The 18143-nt window shown below is 34.8% G+C and overlaps 1 protein-coding gene and 1 long non-coding RNA gene across 2 annotated transcripts; one reads left to right on the top strand and one right to left on the bottom strand.

Annotated features, from left to right (window-relative positions):
* Positions 1-2030: 2030 nt before the first annotated feature.
* Positions 2031-3988, top strand: LOC139506962 (uncharacterized). Its single transcript, XR_011660490.1, has 3 exons — positions 2031-2050; positions 3429-3504; positions 3888-3988. It is a non-coding gene; the product is annotated as an uncharacterized lncRNA (long non-coding RNA).
* Positions 3989-10453: 6465 nt separating this feature from the next.
* LOC139506957 (uncharacterized) lies at positions 10454-17894 on the bottom strand. Its single transcript, XM_071295586.1, has 4 exons — positions 16825-17894; positions 15263-15558; positions 14313-14417; positions 10454-11242 (listed from the first exon to the last, which is right to left on the bottom strand). Exons 1-4 carry the CDS (start codon positions 17892-17894, stop codon positions 10650-10652), a joined length of 2064 nt encoding a protein of 687 aa, XP_071151687.1. The 3' UTR covers positions 10454-10649.
* Positions 17895-18143: the final 249 nt, after the last annotated feature.

Below are 18143 nucleotides of genomic sequence, written 5' to 3'. Positions count from 1 at the left end.
AGTTGAAAAATCTGGATAATTGGCTTTAATTTCAGCATAGTGTTGCTGAATTAGAAGAGGATTTGTTTTATTTTTATTGTGTTCACGGAGATCAAATATCATTTTTGGTTTGGGAAGTTCCCATGGTGGACATTTGCAAATTCTAACTTGAGCAACAGATTTTAAATCAAAAGAAGCTAAATGTGGTTTTAAACGTATACCTAACGGAGGAATTTTATTTTCATGTTTTGCAAAAATATCTTCATAAATCGGATTAAAAACACAGCTGTAGGCAGGATTATCTGAATAGGCTTTTAGTTTGACAGCATATTGAAGTCCAAGCTTCAAACGTCTGTTAGAGAGTGAGTGCTCATCAGCCTCTACATACAGACTCTCAACTGGTGAGGTTTTAAATGCGCCAAGACAGAGACGCAAACCCTGGTGATGCACAGCATCAAGAATCTGTATGTAGGACTTCCTTGCAGAGCCATAATCTAGTTTAGATCTAACTAGAGATCTATATAAATTAAGTAAAATGTTGCGATCAGCACCCCAGTCAGTGCTGCCGACAACTTTTAAAATATCTAAAGCTTCTAAACATCTCGATTTTACCATTTTGATATGGGGTAGAAAGGTTAACTTTTTATCGAAAATTAACCCAAGAAATTTGGTTTCATCAACCATTTTAATTGGGTTGCCGTACAAAGTGAGTTCTGGATCAAGATGCAATTTCCTTTTGTTTCAAAAATGCATCCCGACCGTTTTTGACGTGGAAAATTTAAAACCATTTTCCGAGGCCCATTTTTCAATTCTTCCAAGACATAATTGTAATTGTCTTTCTATGTTATTCATAGTTTTGCCTCTGTAACATATTAAAAAATCATCAACGTACAATGAACCTTCAATATTACTTTTTAAAACATCAACAAGGCTGTTGATTTTAAGACTAAATAATGTAACAGATAAAATACTTCCCTGAGGGACACCCATCTCTTGATCATACAGATCAGACATGGTCGAATTAACTCTAACATTAAATTGTCTATTAGAGAGAAAATTAGAAATAAAATTAGGCATATTGCCTTTCAACCCCATATCAAATAGATCTTTTAAAATACCATATTTCCATGCAGTATCATAGGCCTTCTCAAGGTCGAAAAAGACCGACACCACATGTTCATTTTTCGCAAACCATTACGGACAAATGATTCGAATCGAACAAGATGATCAAGAGTACTGCGGCCCTGTCGGAATCCACACTGGATATTGGCTAATAGCCTCATGCATATTCAGGACGAGAACAAGTTCACAATAAATACAATAGGTAGGTCTTGTCACAAGAGAGGCCATCTGGAGTCGGGGAAATTTGCACTAGAAATGAGGGTATAATGGAGATGGACAGAAATTTTGCCTTGCAACAGGCCATGTACGGAGCCTATGCTGTGTTGTAAGAATAGTGTTTACAAAAGTTTCAAACCAGATAAGTTTTCAATTACAGACACGAAATTTGAAAAAAAAAGTATTACAAAAAATACGGTACGTCTAAGTAAGTTCACAGATTACATTTCATCAATCAACAGAACTAATACAACTGTATAGGTTTTTTTATTCGGTGCAAGCATCACCCAATAAATGATAAATTAACCCTGTTTCACAGCTAGCTTAACCGCCTTCTTGATTGACAGTTGTAAACAATTCTGGTATATTGACATGAGCAACTTAATCAAACATAATGATTTTATGTGACAGTAATAGAAATCCAGCAGAAAATGTTTCTCAAAATACAGAGCATGCATAGCATTTACAACATGTACAAGTTTCGCCTTAAAACCGGAATAGCTAATACACGCGCTTTGCCTAATCAAAATGGCCTTGATACATTTCTACCAAAAAAAAGAAATGCATCAATCAATAACAGGATGTATTTGTGTAGAGTTGTAACAACATGCGATTGGTTAATACAGCCTATGGCGCTTATTTGAATATTCGTTCAACCATTCAAATACTACATATAAATATCAAAGTTCTTCAAGACCGTGGCATAGTCTGCATGATGGCTCAGCATTACAAGGTAAGATTTCAAAGTATTCAGTAGTATGTAGTTTTTTCCTTTGCTTTTGTGCATGTTTTACATGTCTTTGAATAATGATGATAGTACCTAACCATTGTCATGGAACTTCTGTTCAATATGTCCTTTAAATTTATTCAAACCATTTTAGCTTTAATCCTTATGCAAATTTATTTACATGTTAAACTAATTCGATTTTAAGAAAACAAAATATGGCTTGCTAAAATACGTATATTAATGCAAACCCTACATTTTCAAATGATTTTGATTTCTTGAATACATTATTGATTTCATTATTGTAATTATTTCCAAACTTATAATGTTAGAAACTTTGAATGGAATAAATATTGTATACTTAATACGAATTTTGATAGAATCATACATCTACACCACAATAACTTACTAGTAACTAATCATATGCTTGTGCATACAGTCTGAAAACTTGAAATTTCAAATCATTTGAAAATGTTTAAAATCTCCATGTTATATGGTTTCGAAAACAGTCCTCCCTTCTTAATATAGACGAAATAATATGTGGATGTTTGATTATACATTAAGTGTTTAAGAAAATTGCATGTTCTTTTCTTCAAAATTACTTTAACATGTTTAAATTAGTTTGAATATGCATATAGTTTTCCTTTCCATATACCGTGTGTAGATGTAGATTCAATCATTGTACAAGAATAAAAATATTGGAACAACAATAGATCCAAATTTAATTAAAAAACGTAAATCTATAATGATTTCAAGCGCATGCTTATTCACAAACATATTAATGTTTGGCTTAACAATAATAGCAAATTAATAACAAATTCGTGAAGGTTGTGTTTTGAAATAAAAATCAAAGAAAGTGGTATGATGATAATTCAAATAATTGTATGAAAAGTATAATGCATTGAAATTGATAACAGTATATTTTTACAATTTTTGAACATTAATTTAACTCTACGACACAAACCTGTTTTACCATAAAGTGTTACATAAAATTACAATCATACAGAATTCTATGGAAAATTCAAAGCGGAAAGTCCCTAATCAAATGGCAAAATCAAAAGCTAAAACACGGCAAACGAATGGACATCGATTGTCATATTCCTGATTTGGTACAGACATTTTTCTTATGTAGAAAATAGTTGAATGAATCTGGTTTTATAGCTAGATAAACCTCTCGCATGTTTGACAGTAACATAAAATTCGATTATATTGACAACTATATGTGAATAAAATAAACAGACAATAATATCAAAAGTTAAGTGTTGAGTTGACATGATCATCTGATTCTTGCTTATCATAACAATAGATATGTCAGTAATAATTATGCGAACGACTGGAATATAATTGTATTCACATAATATGTTTTACGTAATTTTATTATTTACAGATATATTTTGTTTTGTTGATTGTCATATTTCTATCAAGTAATACGTGCTATGCACAAGGATTGTTCGAGGATGGAGGTAATTAAATGATAAATATTTGCATGGTTATGAACATCGAATATTAAAGATTTGCATATCCATTACTTATCAAAGTTGTAATAGTATGATGTTTTATACACACCTTTGATGATGATAACAGATGGACGTCCGATCAAAGGCTTCCTCGCCTGTTTTATTGTCGGAATAAATATATTGTTTGTGATAAGAAGATTTTAATTGTAATTTGATACATTGGTTATGTGTGTATTTTTCTTCAAACAAACAAACATGACTTCATTCATCTACATTAGATATTTCTGATTGGATATATTTTTGTTAAGTTTATTTAAAATATTACTCTCACTCATGATAAAACACCAAATGACGATTTTAATTGATTTTTACTAAATATATTTTTGGAGGTGGTACAGGGACTGATTTTTCCCTAGTTTCGGCTCTTTTACCGCTGTTACTTCTTGGACTATTAGCGGCAACAACACCCACTGCTACAGCAGCTCAGGCAGCTCAGGCTGCAGTACCGGTTATGGTTGTATCTGTCCCTGTAGCGCCTAGTAAGTAAAGTTTGACAATCCTATTATACATCGCCCAACAGCATAACACATATGTTCAATGGAGTTATTCTGATAGTGGTGCAGATAATAACAATGATAGATCGTGGAATGCAGCTCTGGTGAGTGTGTTAATTATTTACTATTTGGAAGACGAGGTTGTTACTTCAAACACAATCAAGAACCAAAAACAGTTTAATAGATATATATATATGCATTTACAACGGTTGAATGTTCTGATTTATAGCTTATCTTTAAATTTCAAATTTGAGAAAGTTTTATCTAATAGGTGCCTTTTATTAACTTTAAAGGTGCTATTTTTAATTAATTAAAAATATATAATTGGCGACTGGAGATAACAAAAAATACACTTTATACTGTTCGAATTATTTCAGTTCTTTACATACAGCTAATGATACAATTTGGTATGAATTTTATAACATAACAATGCATTTTCTGTTTGGTTAAAAAAAAAACACTTTTGAAGTAAAATAAATTCAATTTTTACAACATTTGTTTTTACTTTTTCAGAAAGCCAGGCACAGAATCACTGTTTTAGAGAAGATGGGGAAAAGCACAGTAAAGAAAGCACTTAAGACCTGATTAAGAAAATAAATATCTGTCTTCAGATCAGGAATGTGCATATGGATTAGTTACACATCAACCATCCTTGCAGTCTGGGAAATTTGCAGAATATAAAAACTTGCGCATTTTTTTTCGCTCCTTAAATAATCGGTTCGGACATGTGTGTAGTCAACATGATACATTATATGGAAATGTGTCCGTGTCTATCTTGCACTTTAGAGGCAAATCGCAATGAGACTGCATACTATTATAAGGTGCTTAAGGCCTGTTAAAATATGAGTATATTCCTGTTGTTTAATTAGAGTCTCAGTTTGTTAAGATCAAGTGAAGATAGGAAGATTTCATCCGTTATAGGCAATGCTTTTAGGAATTTTGGAAGATTTCAACCGTTATAGGCAATGCTTTTAGGAATTTTGGAAGATTTCATCCGTTATAGGCAATGATTTCAATGAATGGAAGACTACAGAGTCAAGTGCGGAATGGAAAACATTGACAAAGAAATTTCCTGATTGACAGCCCCCCTACCCACCCGGACGCTATCCCAAAGCCAGTCCCTCAAGTCAGTTACAGTTGACATTAAATCAACTAAAGATAATAAACTTTTGTATAAATTAACATACTTCATAAAGACTGGTCTGATTCAGTGTCAAGAAATTAATCATGAAAATTTTGTAAAAATGACTATCCGCAACTCCTCAAATTAGTTGAGACAATCACGCAATCCACGATAGATACAAATACTGATAATCAGGGATCACATGGTGAACATTCGAACACATCCGTTAAACAATCATTTAAGAAGACTGTTTTTTCTTTAACGTAGGCATATAACTATTTCTGTCGACCTATCATTACACTTGCATTGTCTGATCCCATAGATAGAAATGCTACCTGGGACAATTGCCTATCACTTAAATCTTTATCCATTAGATTGAATATATGCTGACGAGTGGCAGCCTCGAGCTCACAGGAATTGACAATAACTCAGAAAGGACAAGTCCTGTCTCAGTGTCTTTAGTGTGGACAACTACTAGTAATCGGCATTATGACCAAGATGCATCATTTGATTTAATTTGAACCGTTGGGGCAAGTACGGACACAACATTCAAGCTTGATACAGCGCTGAATTTGGATTGTGATCAAATTCTTGACATTATATGAGTTTCTGTAACACAACAAATGTCAAAATCTTACAAATATATAATGCTATATTGTGCTGTACAGATTTCATCTTCAAATTTTTCAAAAATTTGGAATTTGAGAAATTTGGAAAAAAATTGAAAAACTACTACCACCCCCCTTTTCTTGCAATAAGTCAAAAACCTGACATTCCTTTATACATTGATTGTTGATTGTTGGTTGCTTAACGTCCAGTGGCAAATATTTCATGCATATTCAGGACGAGAACAAGTTCACAATAAATACAATAGGTAGGTTGATACAATAGGAGAAATTTGGACTGCCACCGGAAAAGGAGGGTATATTGGATAGGGACAGAAATTTTGCCTTGCAACAGGCCACCTACGGACCCCTCAAAGAGTTGTTGCAAGGGTTCTTAACGTGCAAAGAGCGTGGCGCTCTCTTTACACGAGGCATCGGATTTAACGTCCCCTTCTGACCGGACGTGACTGCGAACTTGATACATCCCGCACAGCCAAACGGACGCCCCACTTCGGCAAGCGTTTTACTGCCGGTCGGGAGAAGACCAAGTGACCATATTTCTATACCCCAGTCACCCTTGGGGACATTCCTTTATACAATATTTACAAGTAGTGCAAGAGAAGTAAATCCGAACATACCAAACATTGTATGTTAACTGTTTTTGAATTACCTCCCTTACACTGCTTTTAAATTGTCTTAATTGTCCATTGACCAGAAAACCCTAGTTTCCCCCCTTTTTAGCCCTCTAATTCTAATTCGGATTCTGATGTACAGTAGTCATTTGTTTATGTAATGTATACGTGTTTCTCGTTTTTTACATAGATTAGACCGTTGGTTTTCTCCTTTGGATGGTTTTACACTAGTAATTTTGGGGCTCTTTATAGCTTGTTGTTCGGTGTGAGCCACGTCTCCGTGTTGAAGGCCGTATATTTATCTATAATTGTTTCCTTTTATATACTGTTATTTGGATGTGTCATTTTGGTCTCTTGTGCAGAGTTGTCTCATTGGCAATCACACCACATCTTCTTATATCTATTTGTCAACTAACCACAAAGTTCCTCTTTGGCAAATAAGTCAACAGTTATCAAAGGTACCAGGATTATAATTTAGTACGCCAGACGCGCTTTTCGTCTACATCAGACTCATCAGTGACGCTCATATCAAAATATTGATAAAGCCAAACAAGAACAAAGTTGAAGAGCATTGAGGATCCAAAATTCCAAAAAGTGGTGCCAAATACTGCTAAGGTAATCTATGCCTGGGATAAGAAAATCTTTAGTTTTTCGTACAATTCAAAGTTTTGTAAACATGAAATTTACAAAATTGATCACATTATTGATATTCATTTCAACACCGAAATGTTGACTACTGGGCTGGTGATACCCTCGGGGACGAAACGTCCACCAGCAGTGGCATCGACCCAGTGGTGTAAATAGTTATCAAAGGTGCCAGGATTATAATTTAGTACGCCAGACGCGCGTTTCGTCTACATCAGACTCATCAGTGACGCTCATATCAAAATATTTATAAAGCCAAACAAGAACAAAGTTGAAGAGCATTGAGGATCCAAAATTCCAAAAGGTGGTGCCAAATACGGCTAAGGTTATCTATGCTAAAACCGGAACTAACATTGATTGATTGTTGGCTGCTTAACGTCCAGTGGCAAATATTTCATGCATATTCAGGACGAGAACAAGTTCACAATAAATACAATAGGTAGGTCTTGTCATAATAGAGGCCGTTTAGGATGATGGTCGGGGAAATTTGGACTGCCACTGGAAAATGAGGGTATATTGGATAGGAACAGAAATTTTGCCTTGCAACAGGCCACCTACGGACCCCTCAAAGAGAGTTGTTGCAAGGGTTCTTAACGTGCAAAGAGCGTGGCACTCTCTTTACACGAGACATCGGATTTAACGTCCCCATTCTGACCGGACGTGACTGCGAACTTAATACATCCCGCATAGCCAAACGGACGCCCCACTTCAGCAAGCGCTTTACTGCCGGTCGGTAAAAGACCAAGTGACCATATTTCTATTCCCCAGTCACACTTGGGGGTCCGGAACTAACAAACTAGCCCAAAAGTTCTAACGAAACTTTTCAACCACGACGATGAGGATGATGATAATGACGATAAGAATGATGTTGAGGATGATCATTTGGATGCACATAACAAAGATGAGGAAGAGAGTGTACTCTCAAAACTAAGGACACGTTTCAATTACAAGAAGATGATGAAAGTCAAACAGATATGGAATTGAACGAAGTTGCGCAACTTTTAGCAACCTGGTCCATCTAGACCAAAAAGAAAAAGAAATGTTAGAAGGAACAGCATGTATGAATATTTCTGAAAATGATTTGACTTGTTTACTTGTGTTGAATCTGATTTTAAATATTATATTTCCATTGCATTTATTCAATATCTTTAATAAAATGAGCTATTAAAGCAAAGTGGGCACAGGTTCACTTTTCAGTTTTTTTGGATTATAGCTCTTCATCTTTTATATAAGCTTTGGATTTCAAATATTTTTGCCACGAGCATCACTGAAGAGACATGTAATGTCGAAATGCGCATCTGTTGCAAGAAAATTGATACCGTTAATTTTATTACTATCACTGGGTCGATGCCCCTGCTGGTGGACTATTAGTCCCCGAGGGTATCACCAGCCCAGTAGACACGCAGTAATGTTAAGGCAGTTCTCCATAAGTTTTCAACGATTCTATCGCAATCTAATTGTGACGTCATGTAGTCGTTTCTATTGGTTGTCAGCACATTTATTCTTACACTCAACGTCATTTCAAAGCTTGAAAAGGCATCAAAACAAGCAAGTGCGTGTCAGCTGTTTATGAGTTTTTCATACGATTTGATGATGTACCTGACGGAAAACATGACTCGAGTATCCAACTGTAAGTACAATATCACTTATGTTATTTTTGTTTTCATACGATGTGTTAAATTCGCGAAACGTTAGGTGTTGTTTTCTTTTTCTATACAAAAAAGGGGGAGGTGTTATCGAATTCCAACTTGACCATGTTTATTTTATAATCTGACCACGTGATCACTAACAATTGTTCGTTTTTTAAGTCGAAAATTAATCTAGATTCGGGCATATAACACTATTTGTTATTTGTAGTGTTCTTTATTTACTTCCAATAAATTGTCATTTGATTTCAGAAAAAATCAATTAAATATTTACATAAATTTACTGATTGATTGTCTAATCAGACTGACAAGTATCATTAGACAAACCTGAATTTGTATTTATATCATGGTACTTTATTTCATGGAAACAAGTATAGAAATAAAAATGTGGGGGTATTTTTCAAATGAAAAGTTATGAATAATCAATTTTAAATACTGATGTTAAAAAAAAAACCATAACTCTGAATATATTGAAAGTTCAAATATATTGTATGACAAACTTCATTGTTTATAAATCTTTGTCAAAATAACTATAACTTTCATTCAGGAGAAAGTGGAGGATACATAATTGCACTTTTCATAAATGTGTCAATTATTTATTTGTTTATAATCCAGTGGCGGATCCAGAAATTTTCATAAGTGGGGCCCACTGACTGACCTAAGAGGGAGCCCGCTCCAGTCACGCTTCAATGATTCCCTATATAAGCAACCAAATTTTTTCCCAAAAAGGGGGGGGGGGGCGGGCACCCTGCCCCCCTAAATCCGCCTCTGTAATCATCCAGTATCAGGCTATATAGTTGTTTTAAAGTGTGTGAACATTACATAAATGTAGCTAGCTAGCAAGTACAAAGTATTCATACTCTACTTTTTTATATCCTCTATCATATCATAGCATGAATAAGAAAATATATATATAAGAAAGTGTTAAAAAAAGATAGCCTTGTAATATAAAAGGTATAGATCTTTAATCATTTATTTGATTGATCAAGATTGTTTGGATAAATTATCTGATTTAATTGTGGCATATCAAGTTTTTCAATTATTCATGTGTTTTCTGTTTTCTTTAATACAGGATGTGACTAGACTGTGCTGTACTTTGAAACTAATTTGTCATCAATTGGAATTGACTAAACAGGTAAATTTCAGTATAAAAAAAAATGAGGTGTGATTGCCAATCATGATTAAAGAATGATAGTTTTTACATTTGTACTACACAATGTATTCTGTTTTATAAATTAACAGTACGAGGGTTCAGAGCAAAAAGGGGTTATCTGCATATTTCATAGTTTTGAGAAAATCGAGTTTAAAGGTTTATCAAATTATTAAAAATCAGTTTGTCATTTATATGATCTATAAATTGGTCAAATATGAGATAATGTTGATGTGTGTAATTTGTCAAAAGTTTGGGATGATTAAGTAGGCATAAATCGGATAAAAGTAGGTCAATGCAGATAGCCACTTTTTGCCTTTTGACAAAGGCGACAAAAATTTAGAACAAAAGGGTACTATCTGCCATATAGCACCTTTTTGCTCAACATTTTTTCTGTTTCATCATGTAAGTGTTTTAAATATTTTCAATCTTTTATTGCTTAAGTAAGGATTTTGACAATTGTTTGGATTATATTTATACTGACAGAAGTGTTTCACTAATTTGTCATAAAATATGCCCGGTTCTGCAGTCAGTACAAGCCAAAAAAGTGAATATAATTACATATTGTGTTTGGTTTATTCTGTATTTCATTTAAAGCTTTTAACGGTATAAAATAATGAATAATATTTGATTTTGTATTTATATTTTGTATGACATTGACCTGACATTAGTCTGAGCATTCAGAGATTTTTTCTGGTACCTTTTGACAGTCGGCTTTTTGTAATTAAAAACAAAATTGAATAGAACATGATTTATTATTTGTTACAAATGCACAGCATTAGACGTTGGATTTGAATTAAATGTTGTCATTGAAATCTTTTTCTGTAATGTCTGGCTCTGGCAAGGTGTCCTTCACCAATTTTCCGACCGGAAGACTTTCATAGTACGAGTGATATGTAGTTGGTATAACCCCGCTCTTGCACAATGATAGGAGATCTGCTTTCTTTGCAGCAGACATTTGTAGTTTAGACTCGTACAAAGGTGACAGTTTAATATTTCCAGTCTTCTTTTTTCTTCCTCTTAAACTACTTGTCTGGAACTTAGCTTCCATAAAATTCTCAGGATCAAAGCCATTGTTAAAAAATACACTTCCTGGATTTTCTTTCGTTACCCGAATCCACTTGACTTTCAGCCAATTGATTGTTTCTCCCGAAACTGTTTTTTTCAAATTGATGTTCAAGTCGGTTTTTAAGCCTTTTAGGTCATAAAAATCTCTATAATTCACTGGAATAACAATATAAGGATTTCTCTTCCTCGCCATTGACACGACAGTGTCCCACTGTGACGGATGGTATACCTTTGTACTTTTTTTGGCTCTCTCAACTGATGAGTGTATGGAGTCGGCTTCCATTTCCGAGTGACCCCTTTCAAAAAACTTGTAATTAATTGCTTTTAAGTTTGGATGAAAATTTAAGGCATACAGCAATGCAGAGGTCACAAACTGGTTTCTGATTGATTGATTGATTGTTGGTTGCTTTACGCCGCATTAGCACAAAAAGGCTACATCGCGGCTAGAGCTAATTCGAATATTTTTACAATTTAAAGCATATTTTTAAAATAAGACAAAGGGTCCTTCAATACACTAAAATTCTTGACTAAAGCAAATTGATTATATACAAATAAAAATCAACAGTAAAATAACGTGATAAAAATTAAAATCGATTTAAATATAATAACATTTTTATATTTTATAATAAATTCCAATTTCTTTTAAAAAAGCAACAATATTTGTAAATGGAACATTATTAAATAAATCATACATATTATTGACATTGAAATGCTTCTTACGAATATCAGCAAAGTCAATACAATTAATTAAAACATGTTTAATAGTATACTTGCAGTTGCAAGGAACACATTGTGGTTCATCTTCATTTTTTAAAAGATACTCGTGTGTTATTCTAGTATGACCAATACGACATCTAGTAATAACACACTGATCTTTTCTGCGCATAATATTATCAAAAGGTTTGCCTAAATTAGGTTTAATTTCATGCAATTTATTATCGTCTTTTTTACTCCATTTATTTTTCAATATATTAAAAACATATTCTCTAATATTAGATTTAAAATCAGTATATGGTATATCACAGTTAGATAGAGGGTCACCCAGGGCATTCTTTGCCTCAAGGTCTACAGCTGTGTTTCCAAGGATTCCAACATGACTCGGAACCCATAGAAATATTATTTCTTTCAGAAGAATTTTTAAATTCCTCATTACATATAAAATTTTCAGGATTGTTGGGTTTTTAATTTTAGTATTTCGTATAGCTTGTAAGCATGAAAGTGAATCCGAACATATAATAAATTTGGATTTATCTGAAGAAGCAATAAATTTCAAAGCCAAAATTATTGCTTCTGCTTCAGCAGTAAAGATGGATGCATCAGATGGCAAACGGAGGGTTGCAGCTCTGTCCCTGAAGACAGCAGCAGATGCAACTCTATCACCATCTTTTGATCCATCAGTATAGACAGTTGAAAAATCGAGATAATCGGCTTTAATTTCAGCATAGTGTTGCTGAATTAAAAGAGGATTTGTTTTATTTTTATTGTGTTCACGGAGATCAAATATCATTTTTGGTTTGGGAAGTTCCCATGGAGGACATTTGCAAGTTTGAACTTGAGCAACAGATTTTAAATCAAAAGAAGCTAAATGTGGTTTTAAACGTAAACCTAACGGAGGAATTTTATTTTCATGTTTTGCAAAAATATCTTCATAAATCGGATTAAAAACACAGCTGTAGGCAGGATTATCTGAATGGGCTTTTAGTTTGACAGCATATTGAAGTCCAAGCTTCAAACGTCTGTCAGTGAGTGAGTGCTCATCAGCCTCTACATACAGACTCTCAACTGGTGAGGTTTTAAATGCGCCAAGACAGAGACGCAAACCTTGGTGATGCACAGCATCGAGAATCTGTATGTAGGACTTCCTTGCAGAGCCATACACTATATAGCCATAATCTAGTTTAGATCTAACAAGAGATCTATATAAATTGAGTAAAATGTTGCGATCAGCACCCCAGTCAGTGCTGCCGACAACTTTAAAAATATCTAAAGCTTTTAAACATCTCGCTTTTAACATTTTGATATGGGGTAGAAAGGTTAACTTTTTATCGAAAATTAACCCAAGAAATTTGGTTTCATCAACCATTTTAATTGGGTCCGTACAAAGTTAGTTCTGGATCAAGATGCAATTTTCTTTTGTTACAAAAATGCATCCCGACCGTTTTTGAAGTGGAAAATTTAAAACCATTTTCCGAGGCCCATTTTTCAATTCTTCCAAAACATAATTGTAATTGTCTTTCAATGTTATTCATATTTTTGCCTCTGTAACATATTAAAAAATCATCAACGTACAATGAACCTTCAATATTACTTTTTAAAACTTCAACAAGGCTGTTGATTTTAAGACTAAATAATGTAACAGATAAAATACTGCCCTGAGGGACACCCATCTCTTGATCATAAAGATCAGACATGGTCGAATTAACTCTAACATTAAATTGTCTGTTAGAGAGGAAATTAGAAATAAAATTAGGCATATTGCCTTTCAACCCCATATCAAATAGATCTTTTAAAATACCATATTTCCATGCAGTATCATAGGCCTTCTCAAGGTCGAAAAAGACCGACACCACATGCTCATTTTTCGCAAAACCATTACGGACAAATGATTCGAATCGAACAAGATGATCAAGAGTACTGCGACCCTGTCGGAATCATCACTGAATATTGGCTAATAGCCTATTGGATTCCAGGAACCACAAAGGCGATCATTGACCATCCGTTCGAGTGTTTTACAGACACAACTGGTAAGAGCAATTGGTCGATAATTAATAGGATCCGTATGATCTTTACTTGGTTTTGGAATAGGCACGACGGTTGCAAGCTTCCAGATTGATGATAAATCACCAGATTCCCAGATGTTATTCATGAGCTGCAAGAGAGCTTCTAGCGAGGAATCTGGCAAGTGTTTTAAGAGTTGGTAGTGAATATTATCAGGCCCACAAGCTGTATCATGGGCTTTTGACAGAGATGTTTTAAGTTCTTCAAGAGAAAATAGTTTATTATAATTTTCACCATTTTTTGATTTAAAGTTTAATTTAATTTTTTCTTTTTGTTTTTTTAACTTTTTTAAAGTCTTCCCTGTAGTTGTTACAAGAAGAAGACTTTGCAAAAGTTTCACCAAGTTTGTTGGCAATCTCCTTTTCAGATGTTAATAAATTATTGCCGTCTTTCAAATGTTTTACAGTGGCTTTAGAATTTTTACCTTTTATTTTATTTACAATATTCCAAACTTTTGTCATCGGAGTGCGAGATGTAATCCCCGAGACAAATTTTTTCCAGGATGTTCGTCGGGCTTGCCTACAAGTCCGCCGTGCCTTAGCGCGAAAAATACGGAAATTACTCAAGTTTTCCGTCGTTGGTTGTTGATTGAACCGTCTTTCAGATTTTTTACGGTCACCTATGGCTTGATCACATGCGTCATCAAACCATGGTTTACTGGGATGTTTTGGATTTGCCGAGGTCTTAGGAATAGTTCTGTCAGCAATTGACGTTAGAACTGTATTAAAAGTTAAAATTGGATCTTGCACAGTCTCAAACATCTTTGACTGAAGTTCCGTTCGACAGAGATTCTCAAACAAGGACCAGTCCGCCTTGTCAAGTTTCCAACGTGGTACTCTCTGTTGGGCAGAATTAAAAAAATGTTCAAGTACTATTGGAAAGTGATCACTTCCACATAGATCATCATGAACACGCCATGAATAATCCAGGAGCAGAGAGGGATCGCATATAGTGATATCAATAGAAGAATAAGACCCGTTTCCAGGATGAAGATACGTATTAGATCCATCATTAAAAATGCATAATCCTTCTTGAGAGACAAAGTCCTCAATGATCTTACCTTTGGCATTATGAGTCTTGCTACCCCATAATGGATTGTGGGCATTGAAGTCGCCCATAAGTATAAATGGTGAGGGTAATTGATCAGTGAGGTTTTTAAGTTTTGCTTTATCGATAATTGAATTAGGTGGAATATATATCGAACATAATGTAATTGTTTTGTCTAATGATAAACGAATTGCAACTGCTTGCAGATCCGTTGTGAGTTGGACTGTGCTATGAATGACGTTGTCCTTCACAAAAATGGATGATCCGCCTGCAGCACGTTCATCTACCTTAGAAAATGTGCTATACATGTTGTATCCTTTTAAAGATACGTTGTCACTTTCTTTTAGATGAGTTTCTTGAAGACAAAATGCAATAGGTAAAAAAGACTGAACTAGAAGTGTTAACTCGAGAAGATTTATTTTAAGACCTCGGCAATTCCATTTGATTATATTTGTCATTATTTAATAAAAGAAGGGCGAATGCTGTCGAGTTTGCCAGCATTCTTATTTCGCTCACCCTGAGATCGTGATCTTTCGGGTGGCGGAACACTTTCGGTTTCCATTTCAGTTTCGATGATAAGTGTTGAAAATCTGTTGTGCGAGGAGAGTCGTCGATCTCCAGGACTACGCGCAGCTGGTGTTACTCCGCCTCGACCCCTACCCCGCGACCTCGAATCAGAAGACTTCTGAGAGGATGTATTTCCTGGCTTCTTTTGGACATCCTTCTTTTCTTGAGAACGAAGAGGAGATGGGGCTCTGGTAGACTGTTTACTGGACGAAGAAGATACCTTCTTGGATGCAGATGAAGGAAGACTTTTGGAGGTGGAAGAATCATCTATATCACTGGGAAGATCCCAGACAGATTCACCGCTCCAATTGTGTATTTCTACTGTTTCTTTTTTATTTGATTTTTTTTTCTCATTTTTTTTTGGTGATGATAGTGAGCTCTGTAGGGAAGATTGAGTTGACTGAGTACTGGTTTTGGAAGATATTGGTTTTCTTGGAATTAATATTCTATCGGTAGGTTCTGTTTCAACAGGCAGCATTTTAAAATTGTCCGCATCAATTGGCCAAGTCATGCGAGTTTGTGTATTCTCGTGACTGAATGAGCGGACAACTTTGCTGGCGTACGATGGTCTGTTTGAAACAAGGAGATCATTCGAAACAGAAGCTATCTGTTTAGCTTCTGGGTAACTAATGTTTCTTTCTGTTTTAATTTTAATAATATTTTTTTCTTTAAGGTAAACAGGGCAGTCCCTAGACGATGAAAAATGGGATTCACCACAGTTTACACATTTAGAAGATTCAGAGTGACAGTTTGTTCCCTCGTGTCCTTCGTCAGAACACTTGAAGCATCTCTGCTTACCACGACATTGTTTGCTTCCATGACCAAACTTTTGACAAGTAAAGCATCGAATTGGGTTTGGGATAAACATGTCAACTCTGATTCCGAAGCAACCTAAAGTAATAGATGGAGGAGGAGTTGGAGTTCTAAAGGTCAAAAGATAAGTATTTAATTTGATTATATTTCCATTCTTTTTAATTTGAAATCTAATAACATTAGTTACACCTTGGCTTGAAAGTTCCTCACCGATTTCTTCCACGGTAAGGTCACCAAGGTATTGACTTCTGTCTCGAATGATCCCCTTACAGCTGTTCAAACTGTTATGAGGAGAGGCAGAAACAGGAAAGTTTGATATTGTAGACATTGTAAGTAAATTTGTTGATTGACTTTTGTTGGAACATTCAACCAACAAATTGCCAGATCTCATTTTTGAAACTTTTTTAACAGTACCAGCAACAAAGGGCGATATTTTTGAAATTGGTTTTTCTTCTGTTCCTTTTATTACAATAAATCTGGGCCAACTGTCATCTTCCCGACAGGGCTCTGAATCATCACATTTTCTTTTCCTCAAAATCAGCACCCAAGACCACTGCGGAAAGTACCAGATGTTCCAAGAATAGTATACTCAAGCAGAGCGTATCCATCAAGCGAAAAAGAAAGCGTACTACTTGATTGACCCATGAGCCATCGCCTTCTTCCGTTATCCAAAATATAAATAGCTTAATTTAAAATACATGTGTATATTATGAAAATTGTTACAAGAAAGCTTATGGTTTCTGTTTTGTCCACCACAAGTATCTGAAAAGTATGTAATTTCTTCAACAGCGGAATTTTTTTCCGCTAGTGAGTTGATGTGCATTAGTATGCACGATCCAATGTCACTTGAACCCCTTCCTCCATTCGTCTCGTCCCACAAATAGCATGTGCCTTTACTATCCCCAAGTGAATAGAATGACAGGTTGTATGTTGACAGACATCTTTTATAAAAAAGATCCCCAACCATGCAACAGGGTGTTGGCAGCACTGCCTCCAAGTCAAAGGTAACAGCAGTAAAAGATCGATCTGTCTTGGCTCTTTCCTTGTCGAGTCTTTTTTCCTCCCTTGATTTATCTTTCTTCGTTTGAAGCTCTTGAAATTGTTCTTCGTCTTCATTTGTAATTTCACCTCTTTGTTTCTTTTCATAATAGATAGTACATGTTGAACACTGGTCCTTTTTTGGTTTATGAAATGCCAGGTTAAACTCATTACAGAAGGTATCACGATAGACGTTAATTTTACATGTTTTTTTGCCTTTCCTCTGACATTCTTTTTCATACAGCTGGTGCATCTTTTGTACTGACAGGTTTGAACTTAGATATTGGCGGTTGGAGTCTTTTCTTGTGTAGTGTGATGATACCGTTGGAAATGATTGTGTGTGTTCCCTTATAAAATGCCTATCACCTTCTGGAGTTCGGTTTATGGATGGGTTCTTTCCACGATTATCACGGCCAACAAATACTCCATGCTCTTTCTTTTTTAAGGAATATTCTACTGTTTTTTTGCTGACATGCAGAATTCCCAGGAAGAAAGCTTTACAAACTCGCTCTTTTTTACCGTCAGTAGTTAGAAAATAAGTGTTCGAATTTTCTTTTCTATTTGTGGTACATCTTTTGGCCTTAGTTTGCTCTACATGTTGGCAAATAAAGTTTCTTTGCTTCTCATATGATCCCAACTGATAGTAAGTGGCGAAAATATCCCCTGCTTGCTGTGCCGTTATCTTTACAGAGCATTTGAATTTACATTTTGAACAGTCACGATATTGCATCTTTTTCTTTGTTTGTTCTTTTCCTGTTAGACCAGTATAAGGTAAACCATGTACTCTGTTAAATTGCCTTACATTTCTTTTACATACTTCTTGATTCTTTTTTTTTCTTTCGAAATAGTTGTTTCTTGACAGGACTTTTATAGTTTGCACGTTTCCTTGGTGTTACTGGAGTACTTCTTTTCCTTTTATTCGTCATAGGTGTTCGAACATTATTCGGTGGACTGCAATCACCTATTGTTGATTGTTCTG

Source organism: Mytilus edulis, unplaced genomic scaffold (assembly GCF_963676685.1).
Source record: "Mytilus edulis unplaced genomic scaffold, xbMytEdul2.2 SCAFFOLD_253, whole genome shotgun sequence".
In the NCBI taxonomy this organism is placed as follows: Eukaryota; Metazoa; Mollusca; class Bivalvia; order Mytilida; family Mytilidae; genus Mytilus; species Mytilus edulis.
The sequence above is the reverse complement of the archived record's forward strand: the minus strand, read 5'-3'. Positions and strand labels throughout refer to the sequence as shown.

Bases quoted from the DNA above. Each gene is read 5' to 3' on its own strand.
- LOC139506957 (XM_071295586.1), bottom strand. From the start codon at position 17,894: ATGCAATATCGTGACTGTTCAAAATGTAAATTCAAATGCTCTGTAAAG. The intron at 15,559-16,824 runs GTATTTTAAATT...CACCTCCAAAAG, and splicing joins AATTTTCATAATATACACAT to TCTTCCTTCATCTGCATCCA. The intron at 14,418-15,262 runs GTGAGCGAAATA...CTTTTAATACAG, and splicing joins CGAAAGATCACGATCTCAGG to TTCTAACGTCAATTGCTGAC.